The sequence below is a fragment of the Oryza glaberrima genome, chromosome 6 (genome assembly GCF_000147395.1).
Source record: "Oryza glaberrima chromosome 6, OglaRS2, whole genome shotgun sequence".
NCBI classification, from domain to species: domain Eukaryota; kingdom Viridiplantae; phylum Streptophyta; class Magnoliopsida; order Poales; family Poaceae; genus Oryza; species Oryza glaberrima.
The window spans coordinates 558,567-575,946 of record NC_068331.1 but is presented as its reverse complement, the minus strand read 5'-3'; the positions used below and the strand labels follow the sequence as shown (position 1 = coordinate 575,946).

Below are 17,380 nucleotides of genomic sequence, written 5' to 3'. Positions count from 1 at the left end.
AAGATCAATACACGGTGGATTGAAGAATCATTCTTTCAACCTCTCTCACTTGTAATTATTTTGGATATGTAAAGTTAATGTACATGGATTATTAGTATCTAAAGCTGTGAAATAGTTGTACGTACGTACGTGCAGTAACAGAATTTAGACTGATGCAATTGATTTCACAAACCATGGGAGATGGTGACGTGCACAACAGCTTGATTTCTTGATCTGATTATATAATTAGGGCAGTCTAATCACGCTCCCACATGTATCTAATCTATACTACGTAGTACTATCTAACACGCGGAGACTAAGGAACATTTCCTCCCCGTTGACCACAAACGAACACAAGATCCACGCATCCGGGCCGTTGGATCGTATGAATCAACGGCTAAGATTATCCACGCGCCAAGCACGAAAAGTCAGCGCATGTACGACGGGCAATGAGAAAAGTCATAGGCCGTTGATCCCTGATCGGACGGTCCAGGATCAACCTGGAAAGATCCCACGCCTAGTCACCATCTATATATACGTGGAGACTGGAGAGAGATTAGCTTTGTGATTGGTAAGCAACTTAACACAAGATAGTCCTAGTTCTAGCTAGATAGGTTTGAAGAGCTAGCCATGGCCACCATTGTTGCATGGGAGAGTAGAAGCCTGCAGCTGCAAGGAGGAGGAGGTGGCCATGGCGGTGGCGGCGGCGAGCGGCGGGAGTACATGTTCGAGAAGGTGGTGACGCCGAGCGACGTGGGGAAGCTGAACAGGCTGGTGGTGCCGAAGCACTACGCCGAGAAGTACTTCCCGCTGGGGCCGGCGGCGAGGACCAGCCCGGCGGGCACCGTGCTGTGCTTCGAGGACGCGCGGGGCGGCGGCGGCGGCGGCGACAGCACGTGGCGCTTCCGCTACTCCTACTGGAGCAGCAGCCAGAGCTACGTCATCACCAAGGGATGGAGCCGCTACGTCCGCGACAAGCGCCTCGCCGCCGGCGACACCGTCTCCTTCTGCCGCGCCGGTGCCCGCCTCTTCATCGACTGCCGGAAGCGCGCCGCCTCCGTGTCGTCCTCGTCGCTGGTGCCACCGGCCTTGATCAAGGTGCAGCTGCCGCCGTCGCGGCCTGTCGTCGACGAGGAGGAGGCTGCGTGTGGCCGGCGGTGCCTCCGGCTGTTCGGCGTGGACCTCCAGCTCCGCGCCGATGCCTCGCCGGCGCTGGATTTGCAGCTTTGATCTAGCTGAGGCATCTCATCAGTTTTGTATTAATTCTCCAACTGATTAGTATTCATTTTCCCTCAAAAAAATTAGTATTATTCATACACGAACATGCATGCTGCTCTCCTGTCGAATAAAATGAGGTCGTCGAAGACGAAGTTGTACATTAGATTAGCACAAGATTAATTAGGAGGGGTGAATTTAATTAACTAGACATGGATCGATTGATATATATGTACTGAAGATGATTAATTGGACGATGGAAGCAAGCAACAACACAAGGCTAAGGTACCTAGCTAGCTTTGCTTTCATTTTTCCAAATTAAATTTCATGTTTCTTGTCAGATCGATGAATAGAATTTGTTTTTGCGGGTTGATTGTGAATTTCGGTTCTCCTGTTCTTAATTTCGCCCTCTTCACACGCGTCGCCATACGACATTTGCTTTTCGATCGGGGTATATATAGTTAACACGATCGCCCTCTTAACATATTCTAATTCAACTAGCTAGCCACCTACACCATGATCAGAACAAGAAAGCCTATCACTATATATCTAACTAAGCTCTAGCTAGCTCCAACTATATATATATCCCGGCCACTTGATATATTACATACATCAGGTCAATTAAACTTACTCATCTTGTTCATAAAGTTCACTTGCTGCAAATCAGGGAAAAATCAAGTTGGTACCAAGAAAGGGGAAGGCCCATGTACACTGATGTCTTCAATAAACTTAATTAGGCCCACCGCATTCATGCTTCAGTGCCATGCGGCCCAGCCCATCCCTTCAATTGGGCTCACTGTGGCCTAGAGCCTACTCCAGTAGTTTATCTTTGGCACAGACATCTCTGCCCCAGGACAATTATCAACTTCTTTACACATTTACCCTTCTAATCCCACCGTCAAATATTTATTCCCCCAATTCCTGGTGCCTAGTTTCGTCCATTACGCTGTTTTTTTTCTCAAATTGTACTAAGCACATGGAACACAAATACAATAATTAATCTCTACTATTATAAAAATTAAAGATGTTTTTGTCGGTACTTTAGTACGTCATTCGTGTTTGAGTTGGTTTTTAAATTCATTCACTTTTAGAAATACATATTTGTGTTTGACTCAGTTTCTAAGTTCATTCTCTTTTAGAAATTCAGAAGGAGTCGCATAAGAAATCTCTTAAAAAAACTCGCATGCTAACTTGAGACGATTGGACTTCTAATTGCAACTTATGATTTTGTAAAAAAAAAACAAACAACAATAATAATATTAAAATAGCCCTTCACCCGTTGCAACGCAAGGGCATTTTTTTCTAGTAGAAAAAATTGTTGAAACCAAGACAACAATTGATCTACTGGTGACCTATTTTAGACCGAAAACGATACCAAATCTAAACTTGCTCAGTTTATTAGAGGAAACCGAGATAAATCAATGAAGACAACCAACTCAACACCTAGCTAAAGTAACCGCAATAATAGGATTAGCAAACTTAAAATGTAGTAATAAGACTTTAACACTCTGGCAACAATCCAATGTTATTGTCGTCATACCATCGTATCTATGACTACAAGCCGATTTCAAAGGAAATAAGGCCTACCAACCCACGCTTCCAACTCTATCAAATTTGTGTTATCATTGCCACATGTTGCGTTGTGCCAATACCGCAAGTTTTCACTTGATGATCAACTTTATTACAATAGGGCTAAGATCGACTGAAAGAACCCAATAGACTTAGATCAATCATTCATGCACCCGGTTAGATGGAATTGTCGACTCCATTGTATCATCGTTGCTCCTGATTTAATTGACACTAGTCTCAACTCATCAGACACTAGCTAGCATAGGGTTAGGATCTCCAAAATGATGACTCCATGGTCAGATGACTCCGACTTCGATATGAAGCACCAATAAATATGGTCAAGGTGACTTGAGCTATGCTCCTAGAGAAATGTGACGTCTGAAGTCTCTCCCTGCGAACTTGATGGTTTTGGCCTAACCGATTTCGGTCATCTGAGCCTTCAGCACATATGCCTAAACCAGGCAATTGATTAGGGTTGCAACCAAACATTACTCTGGCAGCTCTCAAGCAGCAGTCCGTTCAGGCAAATTTGGTTCAGGGTAGCAACCAAACACCCCCTAAGACCTGCAACCCAACCCATATTTCCAACTCAATCATACTTATGTTATCATTGTCGCACATTGCAATTACCGACTTTATAATGGTAGTGATGAGATTAATTGGAAGAGCCTAATAGAATTAGAGCAACCGGTCATACACACAATTAGATGGAACCATCCACTCCATCAAATATTATCGTTGCTCTTGATTTAACTGAGACCGGTCGTCTAGCATAGGGTTAGGATCTCCAATATGATGGCTCGATGAGACTTCTCGATTTAACAAACCAGATTTAGGGCCTATTTGATTTGGAGGAAAAACATAGGAATTTTAGAGGATTTCAAAAATTTCCTATGAAGCCCTTTGAAACAAAGAATTGAATTCTATTTAATCCTTTGAAATTCCTATGGAATGAACAATCCTATAGAGATTTTGGAAGAAATTTAGCAAGAGTTTCAACCTCTTACTAACTTTCCTTTGAGTTTATATCTCTCATCCAATTCCTGTGTTTTTCCTGTGGTTCAATCAAACGGTTATTCCTGTGTTTTTTCTGTGTTTTGCAATCCACTGTTTTACACTTACATTCCTACCAAAATCCTACGTTTTTCCTATTCCTACGTTTTCTCAATCCTGCGACCAAGGTCTTTTCGCTATAATTGTATCATATTGATGTAATTGACCCACTACAATAAAGCTTCTTTCATCTGAGAAAAAAGAGATATTTTTTGAGTTGTAAAGGAGAGATGGAGCAAAGGTAGAGGGAGATAGCTGAAGAGATATCTGAATCTGCAGGAATCTGAAAAGGAGAGCAGCACCACCCAAGGGCAAGTTGAGAGAAGAAAAGTGTGCAGTGTAGTGTGGAGTTCCCTCCAAAATCACTGGCTACCCCGCCACATCCTCTGCCTTCCACTCATCACCTATCTCTTCTCTTCTTCTCACTACTACAACTACTTCTTCCTCCTCACACCTGCACACACTTGCACACTTGCACCCACCCTCTCTCCTCCATCCAGCACCGACCATGGCCGCCGTCACGGCTGCGGCCGTCTCCACCTCCGCCGCTGCTGCAGTCACCAAGGCATCGCCGTCCCCCGCCCACTGCTTCCTGCCATGCCCGCCAAGAACCAGAGCCGCCCACCAGCGCGGCCTGCTGCTGCGCGCGCAGGTGTCCACCACCGACGCCGCCGCCGTCGCCGCCGCGCCGGCCAAGAAGGAGAAGATATCCAAGAAGCAGGACGAGGGCGTCGTCACCAACAAGTACAGGCCCAAGGAGCCCTACGTCGGCAAGTGCCTCCTCAACACCAAGATCACCGCCGACGACGCGCCCGGCGAGACATGGCACATGGTCTTCAGCACCGAGGGTCTGTAACTCATCATCCATCCTATCCAATCCAATCCAATCAAATCCAATCCAATCCTTGATTACTCACTACTCAGGATTGCAGGTGAGATCCCCTACAGAGAGGGGCAGTCCATCGGCGTCATCGCCGACGGCGTCGACAAGAACGGCAAGCCGCACAAGCTCAGGCTCTACTCCATCGCCAGCAGCGCTCTCGGCGACTTCGGCGACTCCAAGACCGTCAGTCCCCCTCTTCTCTTCTCCTCCTTATTCAATCTCATTCCTTCTCATCGGATCGATCTCCTTTCTTCACACCAGATAATCATCTTCACTTGTACCTCTAGGTTTCACTCTGCGTCAAGAGGCTCGTTTACACCAACGACCAGGGAGAGATTGTCAAAGGAGTCTGCTCCAACTTCCTCTGTGAGTTCGTCTGCATTCTTCTCATGATGATCACAATTGCATTCTGAATTTTACTGCATTAGTTTGCATTCTGCTCTTCTCAAGACGGTATTCAGAGTACTGCATTCTGCTGTCCTGATCAACAAATAGTTTCACACAGTATATATTCAGAGTACTGCGCTTTGCTGCTGCTCTGAACCTGAATACTAACATATTAATTTGTTACAGATTTCAGAGATTTAGTTTAGTCTTACATATCTCAATCTGCTAGTTTTTTTCCCACTGAAAACAACATGCTGCTAGCTCTAATCTTGAATAATCAATATGATCCATCAAATTATATTTGATTCAACATGTAACCTGCATATAATGATTCTCCATTCAATAAGTTTATGTCTCACATCTACTTTTTGCGGGGTCATGTCTCACATCTACTTCACCTTGCTAATATAGGTGACTTGAAGCCTGGTTCTGATGTCAAGATAACCGGACCAGTAGGCAAAGAAATGCTCATGCCCAAAGATCCCAATGCTAATATTATAATGGTGAGCTTAAATTGCATGGTGAATTGATCCATCGCAAAAAATCTACACCACAACAAATTTTAACCTTGTGCGGTTACTTGCAGCTTGCGACCGGTACTGGTATTGCCCCGTTCCGCTCATTCTTGTGGAAAATGTTTTTTGAGAAGTATGATGACTACAAGGTACCAATGTTGCATCATTAGTTTTCAGACTTTATGCTTGTTTCAAAATCTTAAAATTCATACTTTATTTCTCCAAATGATTTTTTTCTTTGTTTTAAACAATATGTGTGAACTCTTGTGCAGTTCAATGGTCTGGCTTGGCTCTTCTTGGGAGTCCCAACTAGCAGTTCTTTACTCTACAAGGAGGTCAGCTTATACATACATCTCTGCAAGTGCTACTGCTACTTTTGTGTGCTACTGAAATTCCTCACTTGCACTGTATGTATTTGTTAAAATTCAGGAGTTTGACAAAATGAAGGCGAAAGCGCCAGAGAACTTCCGGGTCGATTATGCTGTGAGCAGGGAGCAGACCAATGCTCAAGGAGAGAAGATGTACATTCAGACCAGGATGGCAGAGTACAAGGAAGAGCTGTGGGAGCTCCTGAAGAAGGACAACACCTATGTGTACATGTGTGGACTGAAAGGCATGGAGAAGGGTATTGATGACATTATGGTGTCATTGGCTGCAAAAGATGGTATATATGCTTCTGAACCATACCTTTTTGCATGGATAATTTAAGAATCTGAGTAATTCTTTTGCATGCTAAATTTTGCATGGTATCGTTGTTAGGAATCGACTGGGCTGATTACAAGAAGCAACTGAAGAAGGGCGAGCAATGGAACGTGGAAGTCTACTAATTCTTCCAATTTTCCTCACATCTGTTTCTTTTTTTTCTTCCATTTGTATCTGTGTGCACATCTGTGCCTGTGATCACTCTATAATGTTAGATAGGCGTATATATATACTGTTTGTCATGTTGGTTAAATTCAAGCTTCATATAAGAATTACTACTTATGTCTGATCCAAATACTACTATGGTCAAGTCAAGAGTAATAATAATAATAATGCAATGCAGTTCACTCAAGAACACCTTTATGCCGAGTATATGTAAACTCGCAGAAGTCATGGAATTACACGGTTTATCCATAAATCACACGTAGAATTCTTATATGGTTGCAGTTAAACTATTGCATACAGGATCTATTTCTGAAGTGGTAGCTAATTAACTCAGTGTTGGTTTAGATCATTTCTAGTATTCTTTGGATCAATTAAAACCTAAATAACTTCATGCATGATAGTGCTCTCGGATTAATTGTACAACAACATGGCTGCCCTGATTGACAAAAAAAAAAGTTGGTGGAGAACTTATTTGTTAAAATCCCAAAGGGGACGCTGTCACCACTCTTCATTCAGAGTTGCACTTGCTGCTGCTGTTGTTGCTGCTGTTGCTGTTGCTGTTGCTGTTGCTGCTCTTTATCATGTTCAGCAACTTTTGGAGGGAGGTGCAAGGCCTCCTGCCTCTTGCCCCACAGCAGAAGATAAAGGCCACCTATCACAAGTACAGATCCCAGCACGCTGCATATGTGTATGGCAGTGCAATGGTTTCAAAATCTGAATGTGCAATCAATCTGACATTACTTACATAGGAGCATATATATGCTGTAACAATGAGTAACCGTACCTTCCAAGGAAGAGCTGTTCATGGAGGACAGTGAAGTCAATCACTGAAACAATGATCTGCACCACCGGAATGAAGGCTGCGACGAACACTGGACCGCGCTTCTCGATGCACCATGTCAGTAGCACAAACGAAAGGCCACACCCCACCACACCCTGAAACAAAAGAAATGAAGAAAGAAAAAATGATGAGAAAATTAAGCAGAATTGAAGCTCTGTAAGTGATCAGTGAATTGAAGCAAGAAGAAACAGAAAGGAGTTGAGTAATTGCGTACGGCGTAGAGGATGGTGAGTATGTGGAACTTGGTCCTGACGATCCAGACGGAGACGTTGCGTTGTGTGGAGAGGCCGACGACGGCCACCTGGAGGAAGCTGAACATGCACATGAAGGCATTGCAGGAGTAGACATGGGGGTACTTCTTGGCGAGCCTGCTGTGGAGGAGGAACCAGCAGGAGAGGCACACGCAGTTGCCCAGGATGGCCACCGTGCCCAGCGTCCAGTTCCTGCTGCTCATGGCTGCTTCTGCTGCTACTGCTGCTGCTGCTGTTGCATGGTGGATCTTGGTTGTGTGGGTGACAGCCACGCCCTTGTAAAATGTTAGCACCATGGCTCCTGCTACTGATATCAGCGTGCCCACAAGCTTTGCAATGCCTGTCTTTCTCCTCAGGTTCAGTGATTCTGACCTGTCCATTCGTGTATAAGGCCAGGCCAATTAATTGGCAAGCAAAAGAAAAAGAGAAAAAGGTTGACACCTGGTGTGCAATAATTCAGAATTTATTGGGTCTTCCAATCAAGAACCTACCGTGTTAGGATGGCAAGCAAGAATGTGAGGACAGGAGCGATATTGGAGAAGGCAGTGACGAAGGTCGCCGTGGTGTATCTCAAAGCAACGAAGATCATGTACTGCCTTAGAGCTGCCCTGCAAGAACAAGAGAGAAGAACAACTTAGTAAAGCCATGAATTTGTTTTTTCGCCGGGAGATGAATTTGTTTTTATCTTCAAGAGCAAAAGAAGAAGAAAATTAAACTAGAGGCAAAATTCGTATGAATTGAATTGGTACCCGAGCGCAGCACTGACGAAGAGATAAGTGAAGATCTCCAGTGTGAGCTTTGGCCTGGACTTCCTGCATGAGCACAATTCAATAAAGCAGTTACATTGTTGAATAATCCAGGTCCAGGATGTGTAGATGCAAGCCATTGATGAACACCTCTCTTTGAAGTAGGCAATTGGGCCGAGGAAGATGGCGGCCGTGAGCTGCTGAAGAGTGACGAGGACGAGAGGGTTGAGGCCGCCGTCCATGGCGACCTTGACGAGCGACACCAACACCGCCGCGACGACGTTGAGAGCCAGCATGGCGATGACCGGCAGGCCACCTCCGAGCCACCACCCCATGCTAGCTTCACTTGTTCTTGGAAGCTCGATCCTCTCGGTGCAGTGCCCTCTGCTCTCTGACTGGACTGCAACAACAACAGCTAAGCTAAGCTGTCTCCTTGATACAACAACAAAGTCAGTTTCAGGTAGATTTATAGGGTTTCGATCGATAGAGGAAGGAGATGAAAGAAAGAAAGAATGTGGTGGCGAGGATGACAAGACACAAAATGCTGGACGGGCAGGCGCAGGGGGTGACCAAAGAATCGTTTCAGGTACGCCTTTTTCGTCCTGAAGAAAAAAAGATGTTGATCTCTGAATTCTGATGATGATGATGGATTAGTAGTTACAGCATCTGGGTGCCCGATGAACTGTACAACGCCATCATTTTAATTGGTGTGGGCAATGATGCAGTCGGCATTTCGCATGGCACAAACCATCTTTCCCAAAGCCAAAATCATCTCCGTTTTAAAGCTCTTTAATTTTAACTGTTTGTTAGATATGTTGGTATCCCCTTGCAATCATGCTCCCTTTGATTTCATTTCATCTCAATCCCATCAGCCCACATGTATTTACACTTATACATACATAGCATACATTCTCCTCTCTTTCACTGCACTCACATACTTAATTAGCTGTATAAACAGGTGAAGCATATCTCTGCTTAATTACGGCGGCAGAGCGGTTAAAGTGAAAGAGGGAATAGAATTTCCTTTCTGAATGTCTTGTTCCTGCTGCAATTGCGCTTGTGCAGCAAGAATAATTTATTACCATACGGAATTGGATGTTAATATAAGTAATTAGCATTTGCAGAAAGAAAATATGCAGCTAGCTTAGCTTTATATATTCGATCCCTCCGGCCGGCCGGCGTCACAATGTCTACCAAAGGTATAATAAAAACACATATTTTTTTATTTGGTAAAAAAAAAAACCTAAGGCAAGGCAAGGCAATGCAAGAGGCCAGTTGTCCTCTCAACTGTTGATTGAGATGAGAAGGTGAGAAAAGAATGGTAGGGGAGAGGAAAAGCGATGACCTTATCACTTTGTGTCTGAGATGACCTGAAATGAAAATTTGATGGCACTTTTCCTAGTGCATGAAAGAATCAGTCACTTGAAACCATTTCTTTAATTTTCTTTCTTTCTCCCATGGAAGTGATGAAGTGAAGTGAAGTGAAGTAAGGGGAGTAGCATGCATGCACACCCATGTGGTCTGGTCATCTATATGTACTACAGTAACACATGCATGCACTGGCTGTTCTTCATTTTGCTGCCTCTCTCTCTCAGTTTCAGTTGACATGAGAAAAGGGATCTGATGCTACTGCTCTTTAATTAGCTGCAATTGTACAAAAAGAAACACAAAGGGGAATTAGCTAGCACCCCTCCTGAAACGACGTCTTTGGTCTATATATATATATTAGTAAATGATCAGATCACACAGTTGAAGCATATGCTGTGGGCTTTCATGCTGTCTTCAAATTTAAAATGGACAGTAATATCTTTCAACTGCATGCAGAATCATATGATTCACTCCAAGGGATTTATTCATTTCATCTCAACAATATTGAACCTTATCTTCATCAAGTTGAAAACTTTCAGTTCCAGTACTCCACCGTTCTGAGCTTTTTCTTCTGTAATAATAATCCAGACGATAACTAATATATTGAGTCTGAAAAAGAAGCAGAATGGACAGGAGATTCCTCTCATTTCTTGCATGTCATCAAATTTTTGACAAAAATTGACAAAATAGATTAATATGAAATATCACTCCACAAACATGCAAATCTAAATTCAACTTCTACATGTAAAAAAAAGAACAAATTAAACTGAAAATAATTAACGTGCATTCATAGTTATATTTTTTTTGTTACAACTTGTAAAAGTTGAATTTGAATTTGTATGTTTGTGGAGTGATATAGTTCATATTAATCTATCTTTTTAAATTATTTATGACTATTTTAGATGACATGTAAAAAAATGAGGGATATCCACTTGAGAGATGAGAACACTTTCCCGAATGGATATCGATATTTCAGACTTGATCTGAAACCACCCATGCATACACAGTGGAATTCAGATCTTTGTGCACTAGTACGTGCAGCGCAACCTAAAGGACACTAATGCGTCCTTGTAGCCACTTAGTTATGTTGTTAATTTTTTGGAGGGTCCTAGCTTAGCTAGCTAGCATCTTTTCTAGTAATGACTACTGAGATCAGCGACCAGGAGAGGATACAGTTGATACAAAACTGTCTTTGAATCAAAGCAATTAATTTTAAGCAAGTTGTGGAAGCGGCTAGTGTCCTCCCCTTAACTGGCAGGCAATTAAGTTTATGATTATCTTAACTGCATCCAAACATACTGATCGATACTTTCATGATCAACAGTAGTAACACTGTTAATAATGCTTCAATTAGGTAAAAAAATACAGCCCTAAACTAAAAGCAAGAAGGAACAGGGCAGTTCTTTAATTTGTAGGGGCAGAGGACGCTGTGTTTGCCCTGGCAGATCGTTTGCTAGCTTAATTCTCTGCTTTCCTCGATCGATATATCACTTTGACGAGACATTACATTGTTGATATGCTAGAGCTCCCTTTTGAGTCATGGAATATATAATATAGTATAGAATAGGCAAAGACCCTAACACATACAACTCTTTGAGGAGCCACCTTTATCTGTCTCCTTATTTTTCATATAGACACTATTGACAAACACCTCTGATCTAATCTAAACTTACCATATTGTGTTGGTCTATCAAGTCACAAATACTGGAGGTGTGTTTAGTTGGGGAAAAGGAAATTTTTGGGTGTCACATCGAACGTTTGACCGGATGTCGGAAGAGGTTTTCGGATACGAATGGAAAAACTAATTTCAGAACTCGCCTGGAAACCGCGAGACGAATCTCTTGAGACTAATTAAGCCGTCATTAGCACATGTGGGTTACTGTAGCACTTATGGCTAATCACGGACTAATTAGGCTTAAAAGATTTGTCTCGCGATTTCTCCCATATATGTGCAATTAGTTTTTCTTTTTATCTATATTTAATGCTTTATGCATGTGTCCAAAGATTCGATGTGATGTTTTTGGGAAAAAATTTTAGGTAACTAAATGGGCCCTGGGTAACAACAGTGCATGCTCTTTAATTTCCCCTGTTCAGAAAACAGAACAGATCGAGCACGAGTTCACTTACAGTAGTGTGTACTAATTTTCCACAAAAATTATACTGCTTTAGAAAAATTAACATTTTGGTCACAAAATTTGGATTACTAGCAAAAGTACCCGTGCGTTGCAACGGGAAGCGTATAGACCAGAAAATTGAGGAAAAGTTAAGAAAAAAATTACATTATGTAATCAATTAAAATACAAATTTGCTGAAATATTTAGTATTTTTAAGTAGATAGGTGTATAATTAAATCAATTTATAAGTAATCAAGTGTGAGAAATAAAATGACATGGTTAAATTTAATTTTATTAAATTCTCCATGATTAATTACGCTCTTTAGAATTTTATTAAAATTATCAGAGCTTAATTGCTAATTATTAATAATACAAACATCATTTAACAATTATTTAATTGGAAAAAGGAATCAAAATCCTCCCTTATAGGTTTGGGCCGAATAAAGAAAAGTTTCCCTCCCTTCGTCTATTCTATGTGTCTGGCCTGTTTCCTTTCTCCATTGAAGTCCATTTTGCATCCTTCATTCGGTGGCTCAATAGGTCGGCGGCCCGACACGGGAGCATCTGGAGCCGTTCGATCGAATAGACGGTCCAGATTATCCTAACCTAAATAAATATACCAAAACCCTAACCCTAACCCTAGGATTCATTTCCCCATCCCCCTGCCCCCAATCTCCCCCGAGCGACGACGGTGGTGGCACCCCCCTCCCTGAGCGGCTGCGGCGGCTCGAAGCAACGACCGGCGAGCGGTGCCCCTGATCCCCTCTCTCAAAGCGACGGCGGCGGCGCCCCCCCCCCCCTCCTCCTCTCCCTCTCACCTTGGCGGCGGCGGGTTGGTGGCGGCCGCGGCGGATCCGAGGGTGGGGGCAGCGTTGGCGGCGGCGACGGCGGCTCCCTCCATCCCCTCTAGCCTCCCTCCCGCGGCAGATCCGCCGGTGGTGGCGGCGGCGGCGGTAGCCGCGGGTGGATCCGTAGGTGGTGGCGGCGGCTGCGGGCGGATACGACAGTGGCGGCTCCCTCCTCCCCTCTCGTCTCCCTCCTGCCCCAGATCCGACGGCGATGGCGATGTCGGCGCGTTGGCGGGTGAGTCCGTTGGTGGTGGCGGCGCCGGCGGGCCGGCGGCGGCTCCCTCCTCCCCTCTCGCCTCCCTCCTGATCCGGCGTCGGCTCGCTCCTCCCCTCTCGCCTCCCTCCCGCTCCAGATCCGGCGACGATGGATCCGGCGACGGTAGCGGCATCGGCGGCTGTCGCGGATGGATTCGGCGGCTGCGGCGACGGCCGAGGGTGGATCCGGCGGTAGGGAGTGAAGTTTTGTGATGTATGTATGTTGGATGATTATTTTTGTAATATTTTGTAATTTTGGGCAAAGATTGGTTGAATTTTGTTTTTTTTGTGGTGTGTTCATCCGATTTGGTTGTGCCGATTTTGGGATGTGTTCCCTGTATTCGATTCTGAGTGCAATAGGGATTCGGGGGGTTTTGAAGGCGCACCGCTAGGGACGAAGGCGCCTTTCGTCCCACTTTTGACGATAGGAAAAATCCGAATATTTATATTAGTTAGTTATAGATTTGGTTCTCTTGGAGCTGTGAGAAACAAGTGTAGTGCATCCGGCCCGTGTAGGTGAACAAGGCCTGCTCGGACTCAAAGTTTGTGCAGTACAGTCCTTTTCCCCGGCCCACGTACATGCGCGCCTGTGTGGCCCACAATTAAGGGGAGCATGCTACGCGTCGGACGTACGGCGCGAGACAGAAAAAAATCGGACGCCTCGCATGACCGCCGGATCCACGCACGTGCATGCCAGCCATCCATCATGTATGGATCAAGCGAACTTTAACTATTTTTTTCTCTTAAAATATTTATCCAAATCATGATCCGGTTACACCATTAAATCCGTTACAATTGAATCTTTAAAACAAGACCACATATGAATATAATCTGATGAAAAAAAATTAGTTTATTATTAAATTATTTTTAAATGTTGTACGTTGTTGCGCCAAGTATATCGGAATTGTTTCACTAAGTTAATAAAAAATGTTTCACTAAGTATATCAAAATTTGCAAATCTCCGGACGATGTCGCACTATACGTTAAAAAATGTTGCATGTTTCATTGCTTGAAAAAATATTTCAATATGAATTGTTTCTTAATGTTTTATCTTTCACTGAAAAATGTTTCACTGCTTTATCGAGAATGTTGCAATTGAATGCAACACTCGAGAACGCTGACTGCAACAACAAAAACACAGTATGTGCAACAACCAGTACTGACCACAACCGTCACCGTCGCCGGCGGTGGGATCCTCCTTGATGCGTAGCATCCTCCTCACCTCTTCCTCCTCCTCGTCCCACGCCTCCGACAGGTACGGCCTCCTCGGCGCCGAGGAGAACGAGGAGGCGTCGGCCGGAGCAGAGTTGATCCAGCGATCGGCTCCACGCGGCGAGCCTCCTCGGTGCGCCCCGACGCGCTTAGCTTCTTGATGAGCGCGGCGCAGGTGCCCGCATCAGGCCTCCGCGCGCACCCGACGAGGCGGAGCGCCTTGTCGAGCTCCCCATGGCGGACGAGCTAGCGGAGGCGATCTCTGGAGGAGGAAGATGCCCGGTGGGACACGGCGGCGGAGCCTGCGATGCGGAGGCGCGGCCTGGGAGCGGCGGTGGTTCTCGGCGCGGGAAGGGAAGGCTAGGAAGGGCACGAGGCGAAGGAGAGGAGGCCGGACATGGCAGGCAGCAGCGAAGCTGTCGGTGCGGGCGTGACCATCGGGCCTGGTTTTCGCTGAGCTCGATCCGCTTCACCCCCTACGTACACAGCTTCTTCGTCGACACATGCACCGTGCTCCAGCAGCGGCCGGCCGATGCCGATCTCACCACCGCCGCCGCCAATGGCGGCTGTGCCTTCTGCCCGCCCGGACGTGTTCTGCACCCCACCGAATTCTACTGTGGAAAGCAGCAGCACAAGGATGAGCTTGATTTGTCGCTTCAGAAACTTAAGTTATTGTCGTAAATATTATATTCATCCTGCATGCTGTTAGCAACCCAATCAGCAATCTTAACACCAACTCAATTGGTAATCTACCAGTGCAAGTCTAGTACATTTTGGGAGAGTTGGAAGAGGGAAAACTAAAGGGATGCAAGTGGTGGAAGGCACCAGAAGCTTCTAGAACAAGCAGGGAAGAAGGGAGGTAGGAAGAGATCGACAAGGGTGCCCACCGGCGCTTCTAGAACAAGTAGGGAAGAAGGGAGGTAGGAAGAGATCGACAAGGGTACCCACCGGCCGCCCAGGTCACCGCGCCACCAAGAGCTTCGGGGAATTTAACTATTTGCCACTTTTAGATTTGTCAATTATTCAAATGCTCCTTTTAGGTTCGCGCTTAATAATTTGCCACTGGAGAGAGGTGATTTTTTAACTATTTGCCACTTTTGCCTACGTGGTGAGCCATCGTAGCGTGCTCGCATGGAAAATAACATGGACCCCACCCGTCAGCCCCTCCCCTCACCTTCTTCTCCACCTCCAGCCGCAGTTTTTCCTCCACCTCGGCTCGCCGGGGTTCCTGTTCCTCTCGCCGACGTTCTCCTTCCCGATGCTGGACCGCCTCGACCTCTCACTTGTCTCGACGTGGGGGCACCCGCTCCTCTCCTTCGTCCGGCCTGGCGGCGGCGGCGCGCCGTCGTTGACATCGACGTCGTCGAGGATGAACCTGTACCACCCCGAGGCGATCTCCGAGCAGAACGCCTCCATCGCCGCCCGTCTCGTGGGTTGCTTGCCGGCGGTGACCTCGCTCGCCGTCTACTGCTGCGACCCCACCACACTCGCCAATCTCACGCCGCACTGGCAGGCCTCCCTCTACTGCGTCAAGCTCGTGCGCTGGCACCAATGCCCACCCAACCTCCCCACGGTGCGGATTTCAACTGATGGGTGGAGAAATGATGGCCGGAGGTGGAGAAGAAGGAAATGGGAGGGGCTGACGGGTGGGGTCCACGTCGTTTTCCACGCGGACATGCCACGATGGCTCGCCACGTAGGCAAAAGTGGCAAATAGTTAAGAAATCACCTCTCTCCAATGGCAAATTACTAAATATGAACCTAAGAGGGATATTTAGATAATTGACAAACTTAAAAGTAGCAAATAGTTAAAATTCCCCGAGAGCTTCTGGTCTGTTCGTCCTTAGAGGACCAGCTGCTGTTGCTCTTATAGTTCTCTCTTTTGGGCTGGTTTGGGACACTGCTCGGTGAGAACTGGCCCATTGGGTGGCACAAACCGAGTCCCTGACACATGCATTCTCATATATCAAGAGATTTTCTAGAATGCTTGGAATGCCTTATATTCGTTGATTGGCTGTGATCTAACGGTTTACAACATTTGAACCATGTCATCAACCACGATTACATGGTTCAGTTAATCACTTACATGAGTCCATGATATAATGGTCTCTAACACACATGTATGAGTAAAAAAAAAAAGGTAAATATTAGGAAAGAATCTGATATCAAATAAAAGGCTGGCTAGCCCACCACCTTGTGGAACTACCCGGAAGACATCTTGATGTTTCTCACATGTATAAGTCATATGCCATGATCATATTATATGTGAGATTAATTCCAATAGAGGCAACTAGTTCCACTAATGATATTAGACGTGTTGTTGGGACAAAGTCCAAACAATGTATTCAATGTGTATTCTGTATTCAATTTGTCCCTAACTGTGGGCAATGCTTACATATACTTGGGATACAAGAGAAAGTTACATCTTTGCTCTAACTAAAACAGATGTAGTGTGGCCGGCCGATGGGCTAGCCCTTGGGCAATCGTTAAAATCCCAAGTGACAGAAAAGGCTGCGCCCATTAAGGACGCGATGACGCTTCCCGAGGGTGATGGCTATTATTCGGGTAAAGGCATGCCCCCAGATGATAGTGGATGCCGCCCTGCCCCTGTTAGAATGTCAGAGGTAGTTGGCGGACGCGTAATGCGTATTTATGGCGCCCCACTACGCTCGTGCGCCATTCCTTCATGCTTGGGTACTTTGGGTCCCCAGATATTCCGGAGCCCTTGATCTGCTTCGGAGCCATTGGTTAGCTCCGGCGTCGTTGATATGCTTCGGAGCCTATGACAGGCTTCAGGGCGGCTAGTCTGCTCCGGAGCTGGTAATGTGCTCCGGAGCTCTCGGTTGGTTCCGAAACCTTCGGTCATTCTCCCTTGGTGGATGGCTTCGAGTAGAGTTTCCCCACTGACGGAGGCCGGCTCCGTCAGCCGGAGCCACTCCCCCAACACGTGTGAATCATCCTCGCCTACTCTCTCCGTCCAAAAAATATAATCAGCCTAGAAATGAGATGTAACATAATCTAGTACAACGTATCTGGACATGCTTCTGTCTAGATTCGTTGTATTAGATTATGTCACATATTAGTCCTAGGTTGAGTTTTTTTTGGACGAAGGGAGTATACTTTTTTTTTTTTACACGCGGACATACACCCTTCTGTTTGTGCGATCGGTGGTCCCTTCCAAGTTGGGTTTTTTTTTTCTGTTAAAAGAAAAAGAAAAAGACTTGCGCAGAAGAGTGGTAGGGTGAGGGAGGCCTCGTCACTTGTCAGATCCAACGGCT

General features: G+C 45.5%; 3 protein-coding genes across 3 annotated transcripts; 2 read left to right on the top strand and 1 right to left on the bottom strand.

Moving 5' to 3' along the window:
- The first annotated feature begins 558 nt into the window (after positions 1–558).
- On the top strand, positions 559–1,574 carry LOC127776456 (B3 domain-containing protein Os06g0107800). Its single transcript, XM_052302831.1, has one exon. It carries the CDS (start codon positions 610–612, stop codon positions 1,207–1,209), a length of 600 nt encoding a protein of 199 aa, XP_052158791.1. The 5' UTR covers positions 559–609; the 3' UTR covers positions 1,210–1,574.
- A 2,617-nt stretch (positions 1,575–4,191) lies between these two features.
- Positions 4,192–6,590, top strand: LOC127776450 (ferredoxin--NADP reductase, leaf isozyme 1, chloroplastic). Its single transcript, XM_052302823.1, has 8 exons — positions 4,192–4,664; positions 4,749–4,882; positions 4,987–5,065; positions 5,498–5,589; positions 5,673–5,750; positions 5,874–5,936; positions 6,031–6,265; positions 6,361–6,590. Exons 1-8 carry the CDS (start codon positions 4,325–4,327, stop codon positions 6,426–6,428), a joined length of 1,089 nt encoding a protein of 362 aa, XP_052158783.1. The 5' UTR covers positions 4,192–4,324; the 3' UTR covers positions 6,429–6,590.
- LOC127776448 (WAT1-related protein At4g01440-like) lies at positions 6,437–8,917 on the bottom strand. Its single transcript, XM_052302821.1, has 6 exons — positions 8,457–8,917; positions 8,310–8,372; positions 8,052–8,168; positions 7,524–7,932; positions 7,253–7,404; positions 6,437–7,146 (listed from the first exon to the last, which is right to left on the bottom strand). Exons 1-6 carry the CDS (start codon positions 8,639–8,641, stop codon positions 6,981–6,983), a joined length of 1,092 nt encoding a protein of 363 aa, XP_052158781.1. The 5' UTR covers positions 8,642–8,917; the 3' UTR covers positions 6,437–6,980.
- Positions 8,918–17,380: the final 8,463 nt, after the last annotated feature.